This window comes from Pagrus pagrus (assembly GCF_965226575.1).
Source record: "Pagrus pagrus genome assembly, chromosome: 3".
In the NCBI taxonomy this organism is placed as follows: Eukaryota; Metazoa; Chordata; class Actinopteri; order Spariformes; family Sparidae; genus Pagrus; species Pagrus pagrus.
Genome location: NC_140187.1, coordinates 7,239,393 through 7,258,648, shown reverse-complemented (window position 1 = coordinate 7,258,648; position 19,256 = coordinate 7,239,393). Strand labels below are relative to the sequence as shown.

Below are 19,256 nucleotides of genomic sequence, written 5' to 3'. Positions count from 1 at the left end.
TTATAAACTATTGATTTGTTATTGCTCCACACAAATACCAGCACACACCCACACGAGAGGGGGAAGAAACCCAACAACACATTTCCTCTGAAGGTAAAAGCTCGACGTGATATATATTCAGCCACTGTATACCTCGTGGATGACAATCATGATTTTCAGGCGATGGTTAGCGAGCTGCTGGAAGGCATGCAGGGAGCTAATGTCACTTCACAAGCTAATTATACTCGAAACCACAGTGCTTTTTTTCTATTTGTGCTGCGGTTTGATTCAAAACATGATAAGGGAGGGAAAATATGACAGCTACTTAACGTGCACCCGTGGAGTCTTTGTGTGATGTGCTGCCACCTTTTGTTGTCCTCTCACGTCCAATACTATCCAGCTGAAATTCTACCTTGCAATAAAGCAAGTATATCATTTGAGGAAATAAGCTGATAATTCGACAACACATGAGGATACATAACTAGAACAGTTTTATGGCACCCACCGCTGCTCTAAACTGCAGAATGATTGCTATTATTTGAGCTTGTCTTGAAAATAAAATGTAATTTTAAAATGAAAAGCACTCTTTTTTAACCTTCAGTCTTAGCCCTGTTTATTTCCTCAAAAAGTACCGGACAAGATCACAACCGACAAAGGAATGAGTTCCAAATGCAGAGATTGGATTCCAGTATTTTCTGACTCACTCATGGTCACAACAAGTGGTGCAGATTATTTTGCAAATTGCTAACGTGCAGAAAACAAAATGTCTCCTGGACATAATTAATGCTTTTCTCACTAGCTGTCGATATTACGTGTTTTCTTGTGAAGCTGTGCACTCGTACTGCACACAGTGAGTGCTGGGCGGGATGTTTAATTCAGCTGAGAGCAGGATTATAAATACAGGTGAGTTTGAATCATAATAATGAAATGGACAGAGGTAGACACAGCTGAATGATGAGAGGAGTATCAGCAGGACCAGCTCAGCTAGCAGACAGGCCAGTGGTAAATTAGGGAAGTGTCTTAGGGAAGACACTCACGTTGCTGAGAGAGAGGATCCCAGAAGAGTTATGTCAGGGAGGATGGAGAAATTCTGTAATGGGCAGAGTGAGGGGAGGAGAGAGAAACAGGCAAGCAGAGAGAGTTGATCCAGTGATTAAAATTAACCATAGTGCAGAGCTGCACGCAACAGGCGAGCTAACAGGCACTGCATGCTCCACAACGCTGTCAGCTTTGCATACCTGGGCGCCCGCTGGGAGAGGTCCCCAACGTATATATTCATCGGGATGACATGAATTAAAACGAACACAGCGTGAGATGAGCCCGTGTGCACGTCTGTGAGGAGCGCCGCCACGCTGACATTCCTCTCTCAAACAGGCGGCACATTAGCAGCACCCTATCAAATGATCCATCATGACTATTTGGTATGCTATTAAACCATAATAGACAGCTTGATGGTATTGCATACCCATAGTGCTTAATCCATGCCCTGCCGGTATTCACCACTCACTAAAAACATTCATATGGCCTGTAGTGCAATATCCTACACACTTGAGAGGCTTCCATTTATTTGCTCTTGAAGCATTAGCTCCGGGGCAATACTACATCCATTACAGACGACTGCTCTCACTCTAATGCATTCATTCTCCGTCTCTGTCTGCCTGCTAATTTCTCATCTTGAGTAACCAACTAAAATGTGAAGTGTACTGTAATAGGGGATCCAGGCCTATGATTATTATCAGATAGTGAGGTTAGGAGGCGTAAAACGAGACAGGGTTTTAGCTCTTTTTTGTAGGCTGAAGCTACGTTTGGTTAACATTCAATTTTTTAAGCACTTACTTTTAACCAAATTTAATGATGCGTCTCCACATCGGAGAATCATCCACTTGAGCCACATTGCCTGAAGGAGGCAGACCTTGTAGTTTGTAGACTGTGCAGTCATTAGACTGGCAAAAGAGTCAAAGACTGAAAAACTTTAGAGAATTGCTTGGATAATGAGAATTGCTTATATATGTACATATATGTATGATCTGTATGATCTTAAACTGACATCTTTCTGACATCTGCTCTAGAAAATGACACATTAGGTCTATTTGTGGCCTGCTTTACAATGTAGTTAAATACAACGGGTTTCCATGCACTTTTTATCTGATTGGTGTTGACTGCACTTTTTAACCCTTGATTAAAACATCTAAACATTCTGTTTACTCCGCTTGTCCTAAGGGTAAAACAAATAACACGCCTTCACTAAACCCCCTAAAATAAAGCAGCTAAATTGAATTTTAAACCACGAATCTGCTGTATTTTGCATGAAAAAACAAGTGATCACCGCAAACATATGTATATATATATACAAAATATCTTTTAGTGTGTTGTCATTAGTGTCTTTGAGTATGAAAAGATCTGTATAAATAAAATTTCTATTATTAATATTATTAATATTATAACAATTCTGTCATCCAGGAGACTAACTTCTCCTGAGCGCGCAGCACTGCAGAAATTATGTTTTAATTATAATGTTTGCTATTTTTATTTTGATGAACATGCTCAGAGTTTAGTATCACACACTCAAAATTTTAAATGTTTGCGTATCACCAACTTTAACTGTCAGACAACTTTGGTGCTGTAAGATGTGTCGTGATGCTCTCTTTCTCTTGGCTACTTAAGGATGATTAAAAGTAATTTAATCCGTCTTAACTCCAATTAAATCAACTATATATCACTGCTAACATGTTCATGAGTTATGCTTTTCAATTTTGGTCTTTAAAAACAGGTGTTAATGTACTTTGGTTGAATTTGTCTGAGATTTCACTTCATTTGCATGTTTCCTGACTCGCTGCAGGGGAAACAGCCTGTCACTGTGTGTGCTGACTGTGCCTGCTGCTACTCTTACAGGTGCGTTATGGTGTTAAATTGTATTCTTGTGTGCTTTCACGGGAGGATATAAGATTTGTTAATAAGAGGTCTGACCTTGAGTTAAACCTTAAACTATGTGAGACAGCATATTGTACATTTCTTTGCCAATCACAAGGAAAGAACTGACTCGCGCATCTTCAGTAATTTTAGTATTTCAACAATGACATAAAGTACTGTATGAGAAATGCATTTCCAATTATATGGAAAGGTCAAGTAGAAATCTCCATGAAAAGGGAGGGTGCGGCTTTAAAAGAAAAGTTTCAAGGCGTCCCCACACACCCTCACACTTCACTCTTAAGCGAAAATATTTGTTCAATCCCTAAAAAATTTAACTAATTCATGATTTCAGGGATAAAAGGAAAACCAAAATGCTTCAATAAAATAGAAACCACGGGGTACCTCATATCAAATCCATTACTTTTATCTCCCGAGTCTTGAATATAATGTTGCGGAGAATTTGAGTTGGTGTGGCATGAAAGACTCTCTAAATGAATCAGGTTTATCTTAAGCACATCCTAAGACATGCTAATTTGGACTGCAGTCTGGATGTGTTATGCATTAAAAAATCCTCAAAGAGAATACGTCAGGATGTAGCGCCACAAATGAGCACTCGCTGAAATATTCAGTTCAAGTCAGCCCCCTGTCTGATTGGCCACGCTTCGATTAGATATGAGGATTCCCCAGGTGAGTATCAACCCCAGTTCCATTTGAACAGGAGGTAAAATGAGAAGTCAACAGTATTTAGTCAAATAAAAGGCAGAGATTAAAGAAACTTTGGCAGCCAAGTGTGGATAATTGATTTATAATTTATCAACGTTTGTGCTGAGCAGTGGCCACCAGAGAGATAGGGCCGATTTCTGTTACAACCTTTCTGCTTCCCTTGTGAGAACACTTAATATGGGCAGCTCTATTCTCGGGGAGGTTATTTAAACTACAGCTATCAGTAGACACCACAGAAATGTGATGGAATATAAGCAAAACAACGCTCTCCAATCCCTGCCTGATTAAATGAAATTGTCACAGCAATGAAAGTGATCTATGATCATAAGGTGACTGTGTAAAGTGCCATAAATCTCTTTTTGTCCTACCTTGAAAGGTCAGCATTTGCTAAGATGAGTCCAGAGACACTGTTTTATTTCACAATAATAAAAGTGTGAAAGCAGAAGCTGCTCTAAAGACAGACTTCCTTCCTAAGCAATAAACCGCTGCTCGTGTGTTAATGAACACTGTTCCAGCACAAGGTGGAGGGTGAAACCAAGGTGAGAGTCACCATAGTGCTGGACTATACATTCACAATCGTCAAATACTGTTACAATAACTATGAAGTAAGCTGCAGGATTCACAGGTAACGACCGCATACGGTAGCGGTTGACTGAGAGTTGGTTGATAGTGATGTTAGGTATGCAGACAAAGGGTTATTTTTTATGTTAACAACACTTAAAGAGAAACAAATTAACTCAATTTGCAAGCAGATCACAAATCCTGCTTCTCTGCATTCGTCCATAAAAGCCTGGTTAACTTCTGACATCTTAACGACTGAATAGGTCGATTGCCAGTTACTTTCAAAGCAACATATATCACAGCTTGCTCTTTGGATAGGTTCAGTCAAGAAAACTACTGGGTTAGGTTTAGGACAACATAGAAGTTTGGGCTAAAATAACTAAGTTACTTATTTAACTTCAGTTACAAATGTATCTCAGTACGTTAGTAAGTCAAAATAATTCATTATTTATGTTTGGTGTCACACCGTTGCAAACAACTTTCTCCTGGGTGAAGGTCCTGTTGTTGTATGACCCAACTATCCCTCCCAGATCTTTTACCGATGTGGACCTTCTTGCTTTTTATACTTAATTTTCCTGACTCCCTCCTTCACTGCCGCAATAGTTACGATGGCCACTAGAGGTCGCTGCCTATCAAAAAGACGTCAATATGGGTCATAATAAGCCGCTTTCACAGTTGGACTATATGGTGTTTTTATGCTGAGAACGGGCTGACCCAAATCTTTGTTCATTTTCTGGTGGAGGGTTAAGGAGACGAGCCGGTTTACTTTAAAGACCCGGTCTTCAAATCGCTACCAGTTGATGTTGATGGTGTTGTTACCCACAAGATGATGAGGCGCTCAAGCACAAAAGCAGTTAGTGTCAAAATTGTACAAAAGCCAATTTACATTCTGATTCGCTTCTTTGGTACGCAGAGTACGGGTTTTTATCATGCAGTTCATTACAACGGGACAGAAAAAAATCAAGAGAAAGAAATCTTTTCTCTGTGCTCGCTTTTTGTTTAACAGAGACCTCTTTGGTAGAGAAATGGTGCAATCAGTTGATTGAAAAAAGGTTTTCACCCAGGTGGTTAAAGAATACGATACACCAGATAATGGTGAACTGGAGTACCAATTTTGTCTCTTTGGCAGGATCTTTGAAAATGTCCCTTTGTGATTTAGGGGTCCCCATTGATTTAGGGTTGCATTTCCATAAAAATGGAAGCCACAGAAGAGCACTGAGAATTAAATTTTTTGCAGCACAGACCCAAAAGATATCCTGATATTTAGTCCAGTATGGGTCAAGCTCCAGAATGAATCCTTCACTTCCTATAATGCAACTGCCGCCTTCTGTCTGATAGCATCATTTAAAAACTTCCTCCAGAGCTAAAAATACATACACAAACAAACATATACGACTGCTTTCACAGGCCGACTGGGACTCCTAACGATAAGTCAAGTGTACCTCATGTGTCTATTATACAGGAAGTCAGACCTGCACATTATAGTCACATTGCGATGCCACTCTTACAATGCATCCGTCTGCATGCTGTTCACTTGTTTGTTTTGGAGGCCAACCAGTTTTTAGATTATATCACGAGCATAATGAACGTCACAAGACAGAGCAAGAATGCATTGTAGGGAATACCCAACAGCTTGGTTGATGTCATTTCACGCTCTGCAATTTGTCTATACCACATTATACAAATCCAATCACCACTCAGCAACTTCACTAACAACTCGGTGAAGAGTCAGCCGCGTTTACAAAGCGAAATCTGTACAGCTCTCAAGAATTATTGTCGAGCTTTTTGGAGAAACAAATGGTCAGAGAAGGGTGTGATAGCAGCAGCTGCTACTGCTTTCCAATTCAAGTGCTTACCAGTGGCTCTCTTGAAATGAAGCGAACGCATCCTGTGAACTGTGTTATTTTGCAGATTTATTTTACCGATCTCTACTTCAAAGAAAAATTCAAAACCATTCAGTTTTACGGTTCCAAATGAACTCCATCTAGGACATACAGAGATTTCTTGGTCGTTTTTTTCTCCTTCAACACCAATCCAATTATTGGCACTTAAGCTGTGTAGTACACCAACTGGGATTTTAATAACTGTTGAGTCGCCAGCTGTGAACTATTAAGAAATGATGGTGATGACCAGCGGATTGAGAAATCAAATTCCCAAGCATCAGCCAGTGAAGCCTCCCATACAGCTGGCCCAAATAGCAGCTTGTTTCCTGACAATTGCAGTTTGACAGTGCATGGTTGTTCTCCTAACACAGCAATAAAGCTGTGATATGACTGTTGGCATTGACCCCCTCAGATGCTGAATGGCTAGAAAATGAAAGAAATGGATGGTCCGGAGAGAGCATCGAGTGCTTAATGGTATTGAAAATGTTAACAGGTCTACTCACCCTGTACCAAACAATCTCTCGAAGCCTTCCGTCAGTTTTGAAGTTACACTTGAGGGTAACAGTCTCTCCCACAACAACAGGAGGCAGGGGCTCTATGGTAACTGTCAGATATCCTGAAAAAAAAGAAGAAGTGGAAATTGGTTTTTATCACAGTCATAAACCAGGAAAACAATTTGCCTGAACAAGCTACTTGCTTTTGTGTCTTCTTTGATTTCTGCTGAAGTAAATGTTAGAAAACAGCAATTAGTCGCAAATCATTTTTAAAAAGCTCAAGATTCAAGAGTCCGCATTCGCTTTTGGAAAACTGCCATGATTCATCCTTATAGAATATTACATCAAGCACTTTCCCACACAAAGGTTAAGTATCTTGGTAAATAGCACTTCAGTGGTGGTTACTCAAGCGTTCATTTTTCAGTGACATTGCACAATTTCTTCATCTGGTTTGGATCTTTATACAAACAAACGAGTTACAGCGCGTTACAGCGCGGCCATTTCTTTACCAACATTTCTTTTCTTTTTAGATTAAAATTCCATCTTCCTTGAAACAGAAAAATGTGTTCATAAGACATAATTACTTCTCACACTGAATAACGGCCATGACAGTAGCCCTGCATGCTTTGTTGTGCAAAGTCTCTTTAAGCTCTTCACCAGTAACTAATCTGAAGTTGTTTGGCCCTGAATAAACACGCACAGTCTGTAAACCTCAGAGCCTTTGAGACAAGCAAAGGCAATGGCAATGGCATCACATTTAATGCAGTAGTTTCTCATTCACTGTCAGTTAAGATAAAAAACAAACATCAAACCAGCTAAATAAAGGCTCAGGGTTATGATGAAAATTTATCTGGAATGTTAATGCCACCGTTGTCTTTTGACAAGGTTATCGTGTATACAATGAAATGTTTTTCTTATACTCAGAAATCAACTTTCTTATTAGTGCCACAGTACACAGCCTTGCCTATTATCAAATAATTGAAAGATACTTCAATAACAGGCAAAGTCAGAAAGAACCATCAAATCCGAGGACAAACTCTTTACTTTCTTCAGATTTGAAGTTCAGCTTTCAGCAAAGAGAAGAAGTGGAAGCAGAGTCTCGACCTTGCTATATGATGTGTCATCATCAGCCCTTCGCGCAACCATCTGCACTTCACATACCTGCAGGTATAGTTTCACTCTTCCACAATCACATCCATTCACAAGGTGATGATGCCACAGCATATCAGCAAGATTATATCTCGCGAATAAAAATGGATATATACAAAAGGCAATTAGCTAGTGATAATGAGAACACCTGGGAGAAAATAAATACATCCAATACCTGGAAGGTTTGGGGGCAAATTAAATGAAGACAGTATGGAGGATACATTCAAGTGAAGGCAGCGCATAACCTGAAACTTGGGGGAGCTCATTGTAGTGTCCAAAAATACATATATTTTATCTATTTAAAATACATCTACTTTACATGCAAGTGCAAAGGACATCTCTTTATATGCTACCACTCTGGCTAGCAGAGTGAGCCAGCGATGGTGCGTGGGCTGACTTCCACTGACAGACAGCAACCCTCTGCCCAACATAATAGCAGTTTCAACATGCTCAGTATTTAATGAGGGAAATGCATCTTGTAAAACAGATGGATATCACAGTAAAAATATAAAACTGGGTAAAAGGGACCTCCTGAGCAGTAATTGTGTTAGTAAAAAAAAAAAGCACAAGCCACAGTGAGGACATCATTGCCTCATAGAAAGTCTACAGGTGATCTCTGCAAAGGAAGAAAGGTAGACTACAGATACAGAGAGGTGTGCCGTTGGCTTGCAATGAATGAAAATCTGATCCCAGGCTGTGCCTTTTTGTCTTTTCAAAATGCGTTTTAAAATAAAAATGTATCGTATAAATAACGGAAATCAAAGAGATAAAACAAATCAGCAGGAGGCTGATGGAAAACGGAAAGGCGAGCTTCAACATTTAAACAGTCAAGTATTAGAATATCTTAGGAAACAATACATGCATAATGAACTCGCAGTGCGCACCCTCACCGTTATCTAATGAGCATCTTTGTAACTCTGTAACCTTTTGCACTCTATTGAAAATGAATAAAAACCAAAGCGCTGACACCCAAAGCGTCTCTTCAACTCGCCCGCTGAGTTTGCTTATGTTTATTTGTCTCTTAAATATAGTTTAACGAGTATAATTTCTCATCCATGGACTGCAGTGTATGCACACAGGGTTAGTTAAGTACATTTTATCTCTCTTTATTTGATCTAGGTTTTTCTTTGTCTTTGTCCAACAAGTGCTGAAATGCAGTGAATGCATATATGGCATCTTAAATCAGATTACTGTCTGAGGAGACGACAAATTTGCTTATCATTTTCATGAATATGAGCGTGAAGATGTGACTTGACAGATCATGCTGATGAACCAGTTCATCCTTCGGTCCTCAAACATTTCCAAGTTTAGGAAATGGATTAGCTGAATCCGGAAAACGACAGTTTCGAGCTCGCTTGTAGCTCATTTTGAAGAGGGGGAGGGGATGTTAGTGGAGTTACAGACGGGAAGGCTGATAAGCCACTGACCACAGTTCAAGACTGTGTTTCCACATTTGGTGAGAAATGTTGTTTCTGGTAAGTGAGAAACAACTGGACATTTTTGATGAGGGACTACAGCATTTCAACATGTGTATAATATTTTTATGGAGACCTTTAGGATGATTTCTATGGCAACAAAAAACATATATGTTCAACAGCAAGTTGGGACATCTATAGTCGTTTTGTGGCAACCAAAACAGGTAATTTGAGCCAAAACATGTTTTTTTTCCTAACCCTAACCAAGTGGATTTTGTTCCTAAACTTAATCAGACCATGAGCACAGCATAACAATTTAAGCTAAAGAAATGTAAAGTTGCAACATAAAGAAATGTAATGTTTCAACATATCCATGTTTTGCAGAAACATACATTGCCAACATTTATTCTAAAGCTAGTTTTCATATTCCAAATTAAAGACGATTTAGTTTATTAGTTATATCTGATTCATCCATGTTAAAAGTGACAACAACCTGAAGACCTAAAAATATATATGCATTCTTATGAACAGCAACAACAAAACATTAAATGTTATTTTGGGCACATCACTCAGCTTAAAGCAACTGAATTGGTGTAAGACCACAGAGGATTTTTCCAACGCCCTGACATCTTTCAAAAAACAAACCAACTGCTTCAACAATCCGCACTATGTGTGTCACAATGCGTGCTGACAGTTGATTGTTAAAAAAAAACATTCATTCTCAGAGTATGTGAAGTTTGAAGGTAATTACAACGGGAAACATGTCATGTTTAATGTTTTACTGCTTGAGGGGTTTGTATCAAAGTCAAATTACATGACATATAAACCACAAAGGGTTGCTAAGAGTTTGATCTGTTTTATTGTCAAAGTTTAAAAAGCACAAAACACTCCTTTGTAGTTCACCTCTGACGTGGTGTTTACATAAATCCGTGCAAATCTTTACAACAAATTGCTCCATTCGACTTGACTGTTTGTTATACACCCCCTAGTGAGCTTCTCCACCCACAGAGATGCGGTAATGTTCACGCATCAGAACAGGTACAGTGAGGAAAACATGCATATGATCAAAGAAAATGCCACAGTGCAGGTTGCAATGTGCTTTTCTCACATGTTTAAAATAAAGAGCCATGCTAACGTTCTCATTAATTCTGCTGGCCGCTCATTGTTAGCCTGTTTGGCCCATTGTGTCCAATATTTACAAATATTACACTGAGTCACATCTCTGCAATACTGCTGAAGTGTGCCAGTTTTTCACGTTAGGTTACAGTGAGAACATCGTATAGAGACTGTTTATCCTTTACAAGACCTTTTACATGTCCTTCCCACCTGTTTGTAAGAATCTGTGTCTACCACATTTTTATTGATCTCCCACACAGTGCAGATAAACAGAATGCATTTCAAGAATTTCCTTGGATGAAATACATAATATATCAAGGACAGTAAGACTTTACTGACAATTCAAAGAATAAGCTGAATGTACAGCACATAAAGAAGTGCAGATACTGAACTTCTCCTTTTAGAAAATGACTTCACGATCCAGCTGGGGAATTGCGCGGCACAGCAAATTACAAGCAGAAACGAAGTGAATAATCACCAGCAAAACGAAACCGAGAGACCGAGACGTTACACTGCAGAAATCCACCGCTACATGCCTTTAAAACAGATAGTCGTCGGTATCTGCTTTGGTAGACACAGATCGGCCTGTCTCTTGTGTCAGTGCACCTAGATATGCTTATTAAAGAATCTTAATTTAATCAGCAGGCTGAAGAGATCTTCTCTTTAGAGTCAAATTGAATGGATAAACCTTTCCGGAGACTGCATGTCATTAACACAGAGCTGATGCTCTTAGAGAAAATCCTAACCACTTACGACGAACCCACAAGAGGAGCAGCCTGGCCTTGTAAATGTCTCTCTGTGAGTTTTCCACAGAGGTGGTGGAAATGCATATTACAAGACAGGAGAAAAAAAAAAAACGAGTCGACTGAGTCTGTGGAACACTGTGTTACTCAGTCACCAGGGGATAAATGTGTGCTTCGCCTCGTGAAGGACATTTTCAGTTACGGGTTATGAAATATTCCTTCCAAATTTAAGATGTGCTCTCCATTCAATGCACATCCTGTATAATTAAACATAATATAGGGAGCCATTATGGCCTATTATTCACTCGACAACAAGAGTACTGTAAGGAGATAGTCGGTCTTCTTGTGTGGTTGCAGCGATTAATTGTGAACAATTCATTGACTCTGTGGCACAGAGGAAAATATAGCATAGCCAATGACAGAAAAGTGCTCCGGAGCATTCGGGGAGGGATGTGGAATTTTTAAAAGAGCACATTACATGGGTTATGCACTCGCGCCAGGGAAGTTCACATTTCAAATAATCCCTACGAGAAACTGGAACAGTTGCAGGCTGCACATACCAAGACATGAGGACATAATTCCCACGCAATTCAATATCCAACGCATGCCATCCAAATGACTTCATAAATTAGACACATTTTATTTGCCAATTCTCTGTTGAAAGCGTTCCAATGAAGCAATATCCCTTGTTATGCTTGATGCGCTTGTTAAAAACGCGAGCTAATATGGGCCACATTCGCACGGCAAAAACTCTAGTGTTAATTCAACGCCGAGCGGGAAAAAAATCAACACTGTGCAAGTGTTTATGTAAGTCGCCATCCATCGGAGATGATCAACACTTGCGATCGTTTAGACAGCTGCCCCGGAGCCGCAGCAGCTCTGAGTGGACACAAGTCTCCAATCAGCCCATTGTCAACTCAAAACGGAAAAAAATCAACATTTAATCTGCAGAGCAGGCTCTCGCAAACAATATGGCAGGTTATTAGTTTCCTCAACAGAGATGCACAAAACGTCGTCGCTATGGCTCCGACACGTTTTAACTTTGATGACAATTAAGAGAGACAACTGCTAGTCGCTCTTATTTACCGCTCATGCTCAACCAAAACCAACAGCTTTAATCCAACATGTTGTACAAACCGAATGAATGCTTGTTGATTTTACTTCAGCGTGTTATACAAAATATTTTCATAGTCGGGGGGTAAGTGATTCTCCTTTGAACAGATGAAAAGAAAAAGGCATAAATTATACAACAGTGTTTTAAGTCTTTTTTTTTTTGAAAGGGTGAATACAATTTCTCCTCAAATGTTCAGATTCACAGCGTGTGCTCTTGTATAGGTTGTTTGAATGGATGACATTTTGGAGCATTTTAAGGAAAAAATGACTGAAGTGTCAGGCTGGATATATCCGGTAAGCTCTAACAAGTTCTGTCTGGCACCGTGAACACCTTCGCTTTAGCTGAGCTTAAACTCGACAGACAGAGAGACTTAGATTCTGTTTTCATGCTAGCGCCTCGCAGTATCGATCCATCCTGTGTTATAAGCCCTGCTTTTGAAGGAAGCCCCGGTTATATTTATACAGTCCTTGCAGCATCCTACTCATAAGCCTCCTCTACATGAATCAGACTGTCGGCGCAGGCGACGTTACCTTGAAAAACCAAAACACATCTGTGACTCTCACATCTCGGGTAGAACCTACAGAGCCCGTGTCACAAATAGCTCCAATTACAGAGGAGAGAGATTTAAAAAAGAAAAAAAGGGAGAAAAAAAATGCACCTGATCAAAGGAAACTGTTCAGCATCCTCAGAGAAACCAGCTGCTTTAAAGGGACGTAATTTATTATTGTGGAATACGAGGGTAAGTGTACAGTTCTGCAGAAAATCTTTGAAATAAATCTACTTGTTTGAAACCCTAATCCATTTGCCCATGAAGCGGAATACTTGGATAACGTTGTAAGAGCACATAAGCAAGTGTGGAGTGGCCAGAGAGTGCACGGCATTTAATTGGCTCATATTAGCTGGTTGTAGAGGCAGACAAGGCCTCCAGCTTGTCTTAATCCATCAGAGGCGCTGTTGGAACAACATCTAATGAGGGCTGCAAACTATGCTTTCTCCCATTAATAACAGCAATTTGCCAAGATGCAATGAGAAAACAAAACACAGCCAATGATGGACCGGCCCAAAATGTGCCTGTTATTGTGCTCTGTGATTTATGGCTGTGGCCTACCTTTGCTTAGATGTCAGTGCAACTAAATGTAGGAGAAAAATGGATGGCTGAGTTTTCTCAGCTCTCTTCCTCATCTGTGCCTCTAAGCAGTGTAAACAAACCGAGCTGATTTGTAGTGTCTAAAACACATTTAAGCAGCACTTCGAAGGTATGTGTGAAAAAAAAAAAAAATTCAGAATGGGATTACAAGGACATATGATAAATGTAGTACATCATGTTAAAGCACTTTTACCCCTACAAAGACTGGGTATGGCTCCAATATAGCATATTTTTCTCATGAATGTTGGCACCCTTGTGGAAAACATCTGAAATTTAACATGCCTCATATCAAATTTTGTCCATTAGTGTCTTAAAAAAGTCTAGCGACGTGGACACGCGGTAATCAATAAATTCAGCTAATAAGTGCACCGCTTAAGCCAGGTGACTCCATTTCAAGGCCGGAGCTTTAGGCAAGCGAGCGAGTGATGTGCTGTTAATGGGACAGGGGGCTCTTCGGTAAAAACCAAGGATGACAAATTAATGCTTTACAGGTTTTGCGAGCGATATCCTCTCCATTTGTAATCTTCGCATTTAGTCGATGTTCTGCAGGTCCCCTCTGAAAAACGGTAAGGTCCAGAGCCTAAGGCAGACAGAGGTATAGATTATGTAAATTGAACACGTAATATATCTTATTCCCATTATTCTCAATAAAAAATATTCACTAAGTGAGGACCTTGGTGGCTATTAAAGCTTGTGAAGATATTGTAAAGGTTCCTTTACTGCCTCATCTTTTTATTTCTTAGAACATTAATAAGGGTTGATAAAGATAATGGGAGCAAAGAGGTCACTTCTGAAATATTTGCTTCACCGTCCATCGCTAGGTTAAAGAATGCTATAGAGACAGTAACAAAACCAGGAGGTTCTTGTGAATTTGCTGTCTTTCACAACTACCTGAGAAAAAGTCAGGGTCTTGGTTATTGTGCAGCATAAAAGCCAGGCCAGCTGCCAGAACATGTTGGCATTGTACCAGTCTGCAAACCACAGATATATTCCTACGTTTCATAAAAATAATACCAGCATTTCTACAGGATGGATCATATTATGTTCACGTTACATGTATATGAGAAGACTTTCTTATCCTGGAACGTGGAGACCGCTGTTCACTTCCCATTGCAACCAACAGAACTGGTCATTTAAATGCCAGTCAAGACATTTTCCAGCCTTCTTTGTTGCAACAAAAAACGAATATTTTCAATATTTTTCAAGATGCCGCAACACTTCCCAGCTGTCTTTGTGGGGACAAAACCAGGTATTTTAAAGTTAACCCAATAATAAAAATTCAGTCAAGTATAAACATATATTGATGGTTTGCAGGAACATGTGTCAAAATATATTCTGGCAATTGGACTGATCAAAGCAATACCAAATGTCTTACAGTGTGTCTTTACAAATAACAATTATGAGAGGAGGCAGTATCACCGTCATTGGCTTTTAACTTTGGCTTTGAATTGAATTAAAGCTTTGCACTCGTATTATGTGCTCATACTGGAATAACACACATTTATGATGAAGTAAAGTCTATCTGTTTACAACCTTGCTCTTATCTTTATTATTATAGCCTCAGTATGGACCACAGGCTCAATAGATGTTACCTTGCTAGTGGCTAATGGAGATCCAAACAAATACATGAAAAGAAAAAAAGAAAAAAACCTTTCAGTTTTGTTACCATCTCGCTTCATTGCTGAGATGCGGCCGTGTGGCATCTCCAGCAGAGTAGTCGGAGCTTTACAAGCTGAGTGCTCGGAGGATGCACACAAGCGATTTGTTTGACAGCTTGTGTTGCCTTAATGGGCTCTCCTCTAAAGCTGTATATACCTGTGCCGCCGCATCCCCGGATCTCACAACTGTCACGGTGTCGTAACCGAAATATGATGCTGCAAAGTACCGACAACACAGGGCTGTTAAGATATTGACATGTCTTTAGATTATTTTCTACCTGGAGACAACGTGCCCAACAATGCACAGACTCATCTACTCTAAATGATCTGATCTATTTCTGTAAACTCTTGACTCTCAGTCAGTTTGTATTTACTTATTTAACTGGTACACTGTCGTATTTGTGGCGCTCAAAGAGTTCAACAATAAAAAGGTGTTTAAAAAGTGTAAAGTGTTATTATTATCACTGTATCACCCTCTACAAACTAACGGTGTTGACAGCCGTGTAGATGATTGAACAGTGTCAATAAACAAACACACACACACACACACACACACACCTCAGGTTGTGATTTGTAACTTTACATGCGGGCTGGGCTCAGGAAGCGTAACGTGGAAGTGGAATCTGGATGAATGCTTGTTGATTTATTCTGGCCAAGAGCACAATCTGCGCCACTGGAGAAGGTCTTCCTTTTGTAAACAGAAAGCTGGGAGCTGATGCGTTTTTCAATCAGGGTGATTTACTGTTTAATGACATGCTTCAGCTTCAAGAGTGTCAGCACCCGTCCGTTGTAATCCACCGCCCTCCCACAAGCCCGTGCTGCTATAGCGGATAGCAATCACGAGGAACCCTATCACCAGGTCCTCATTCTGAAAGGCCTTAGGCATGTGGCATTATCATGTCATTGGTGAGGAGAGTTGGAGCCAGGGAGGATATGCAGCCAGCCTTCCCACATGGAGTTAGTCACATGCAGCAGTGTGTATGTCAGTGTCGCAGTTTGCCGGCCAACTAGAAAGCAATGAATCTCTGATCCCTCTGTATCCCACTCTTCATTTTCTATCCCTGCATTAGTGTTCCTCTGGCGTCAAGAAGAAATGCAAATTAGAATTTGTGCCTTTCCTTATTTTTCCTTATTGAAGCTATTCATTTACTTTCTGAGTGACTTTTAATGACCCTCAGGACCGTGAATCCGGTTAAAAACCTGTCATGTAATTACAAAAAATAAACAAACGCCAACAGGGAAACAAGCCTTTTTTTTCTCCACTCAATGCATAAAAAACTGTTTTGGGAGATACGAGGTTTTTAGCTGAACAGCTGCCACACAAAGCTCTCATGATAAAGACAGAGGATGACCACCGCTATGGGATGCAAGGGGCCCCCCGGGGAGTCGGAATAGCAGACCCTCCATGGCCACACCATCAGGAAAAATGACACACACAGCCGTGTCTGGTGTAGATTATCCAACCGGGAACTTGTATGTACAGGGATAAATGTGCCATTAGCTTGTGTGTTTCCTCTGGAGAGTTGTAATGTCTGATATAATCAGTGTGGGGAGTTTACCATGCATTTGTTTATTCACATTCCTGGAGCGTATGACAAACAGAGTAAAAAAAAATGAGTAACTAAAAAAAAAAGACCAATGCAGCACTCTTCTGCCTTTAGCACCAGCGCTAAAGACTTGGCGAGGATGCTCTGCAGTCCGCAGAGAACTGCATTTTATCACCAAAGGAGGATTACAACAGGCACGTCTGATGGCACGATAATATGTGAAAGTTTTACTTTGCAGCCGTGCGATGCCGGGGAAGGCTCTGAAACCTAAAACTCACGGGGTGACAGGTATGATTTTAGTACAGTGGATGAAAAGAAAATTGTGAAGAAGGGAGAATAGGGTTCGTGAAATGACAGCCGACTGAAAGCAACTTTAAAATGAGATCTGACAACTACAGAATGAAGAACAAACTCTGTTGGCATGCAAGAAAAACAAACAACGACAACGACAAAAACACAAACATTTATGCTACATTAACCTGATTTCAGAAGCTAAAGCGAAAATGTGGTTTTTGTTAAAGGGGCCCTCACAATCAGGTCTTTCTTATGTGTTTTTGGATCAGTGCACACAAAACCAATGATGCTTTAAATGGTTCTAAAGTGATGCTGTACTCTAATAGCAATCTCCCCCTCCCCCAGCTAAAGAGATTCATTACACTGACATATTTAGTATATTTTATGAGACTAGAGCAAAACCGTGTGATGTCAGTGGAATGAAAAGCATTTTTAGTTTTTGGAGAGGATATTGCAAAACCTGCATCTCTCCTGCTGGCTAAATATAGATCCATTTGCATTCTGGCTTCATTATTGCAGCTGGAAATGATTTGTTATCATTGTTCTGCGGCTGCCAATCTCGATAATTTCGGGAGGAATCAACCAATTTCTGCTCGGGGAGGGCTGTATCTCTGCTTTGTTTGAAAACAGCTGCACTCAAAAAAAAAAGTCATGCATCTGCAAGTATGTGAAAGATATTGTTCAGTGAAGTAGTGAAAATGTGCTCGGTAACGATAAGAAGTTTTTATAACAGGTTTCCACTCGACTTCTGTGGGCCTCTCTGGCCGCAGAGTAACACCGCGGTAACACTTTGGAAATGCAAATGATGTGCTCATGAAGCAAGAGTGTAGTGTCAGCCATTGTCTGCCCACTGATGTTCCCTTCACCAAACAGAGTGAATTGCCCACCAAAGCGGCATCTCAGCGCTCTCTCAAAGAGTCGCGGTGAACAAAAACTGTTTGTTTGAACAATGCCCGCATCTCTTGAACCTCCAACTTAGGAGATGGTGCACACAGCGGAGAGAGCAAGCAGAGCCTTCTGGCACGGAGCTGCAGCGTGACACACCAGGCAGTGGATCTGTCCAAGCTTTCACAGTCCCACGGTAAATATAGGATTTAATGAGTTAAATATTTGTCTTTTGAGCTGAGGGGACCGAAATCTTAGTCTCTTGAATTTGGAACTTCAGAAACCAACAAACTACGTGTTAGGTGTTTGTTGCTAGGGACGGAAAGAGATAAATGTTTTTTAGAAAGTGTTTCTTGAATAATAGAGAGCAACGCTTCAGCATTTACTGTAGTAACAGGTAGGTGGCATGAGAAAGAACTACTGCTAATGTCCTATCCAGCATATCTGGGGCATCAGACAAGAGCCGAGGCGGAAAAGGTAACCGACTTGTCTGCTCTGCTTAGAAGTGTTTGTTTGGCTTAAAAAATTAAGCGGACACCTGCAGAAGAAACAGAAAATGCATCCCAAAATCCTTCCTCCACCCCTCAAAAAGCATTTATAATTCTATTCACTGTTTTCCATAAAAGCCTCTAGTTGAATGAGAGTGGGTGTCTAACACGAGTAAACACATTTGGACCCGAGCGGGAGTCACGATTAAACGTGACGCGAACACATACGCACACAGACACACACAGGCATAGAAACACAACCATAATAGATGGCTACACAGATTAATACATGAGAGATAAGTTAAATATTCTACAAAGAGTTTTGAAATCGGTATGACACATTCTCATTTTAAAGGAAAAGTCCTAGCGCGGCCACAAGCTAGGGGTGTAAATAACATCTTGTCAAATCAGTTTTGGGATGTCGTGGCTTCCAGTTAAAGTCCCCATTTACTTCAGTTGTTCAAGAGAATTATGCTATGCTGTGTACGTCCAGAGATGTTTTGTGGACTACGAAAATACAGGGACAGTGGGTTAGATCTGTTGATCCGTCAGATAGGTCATAAAATAAAAATAAAAGATGTTATGGCGGAGTGCTGAGGGAGGGGCTCCTCTGTAGTCTGGTGGTACGGCACTCATCAATGTCATATTACAGTTTTTAATCCTACGTAGCCACCAATATTTTCCTTACCTCAGCGCCATGCATCCTGCAAACGGATGAGTTTCAAAGTATTGAAAATAAGTTGCATCTTTCTTTCATTCGCTTCCAAAAATAAACGCAGGTGCTAACCAGATAAAGATCTTCAGACACCAAAAAAATAAAATCTTTAACTGCTTTAAATATTTGTTTTAAAAGAAGCACGTTGTAGTTTTGGGAGAGAAATTTTAATCAGAAGAGAAAGATGTTTTTGACTTATTTTTTATGCCTGAACAAACTTAATTAAAACAAAAAATTCTCTTTGTTTTCATGGCTGAATAAACTGAATAAACAAACTGACCTTAAAGGGCAACACAATTTCATGCTGTCTTGTTTATATTTGGCAGACCCTGCCACCTTTCTAGCTTCAGAAAGTGTTCTGGGGACCTTATTTTCCTCTGAGAACAGCTTGTTTATTCAGTCATGGTTTTCATTTCTTCGCCAAACCTACATAGT

At 40.1% G+C, this 19,256-nt stretch overlaps 1 protein-coding gene across 10 annotated transcripts in view; it reads right to left on the bottom strand.

The window, feature by feature from the left end:
- The window catches only part of igsf21a (immunoglobin superfamily, member 21a), a 332,744-nt gene that overhangs the window by 123,308 nt on the left and 190,180 nt on the right, over window positions 1–19,256 (bottom strand). For all 10 annotated transcript variants that reach the window (XM_084348934.1, XM_084348935.1, XM_084348939.1 and 7 more), the window contains one exon: window positions 6,560–6,672. In XM_084348934.1, coding sequence (XP_084205060.1) covers window positions 6,560–6,672 — 113 coding nt within the window. The remainder of the gene's footprint in view (window positions 1–6,559; window positions 6,673–19,256) is intronic.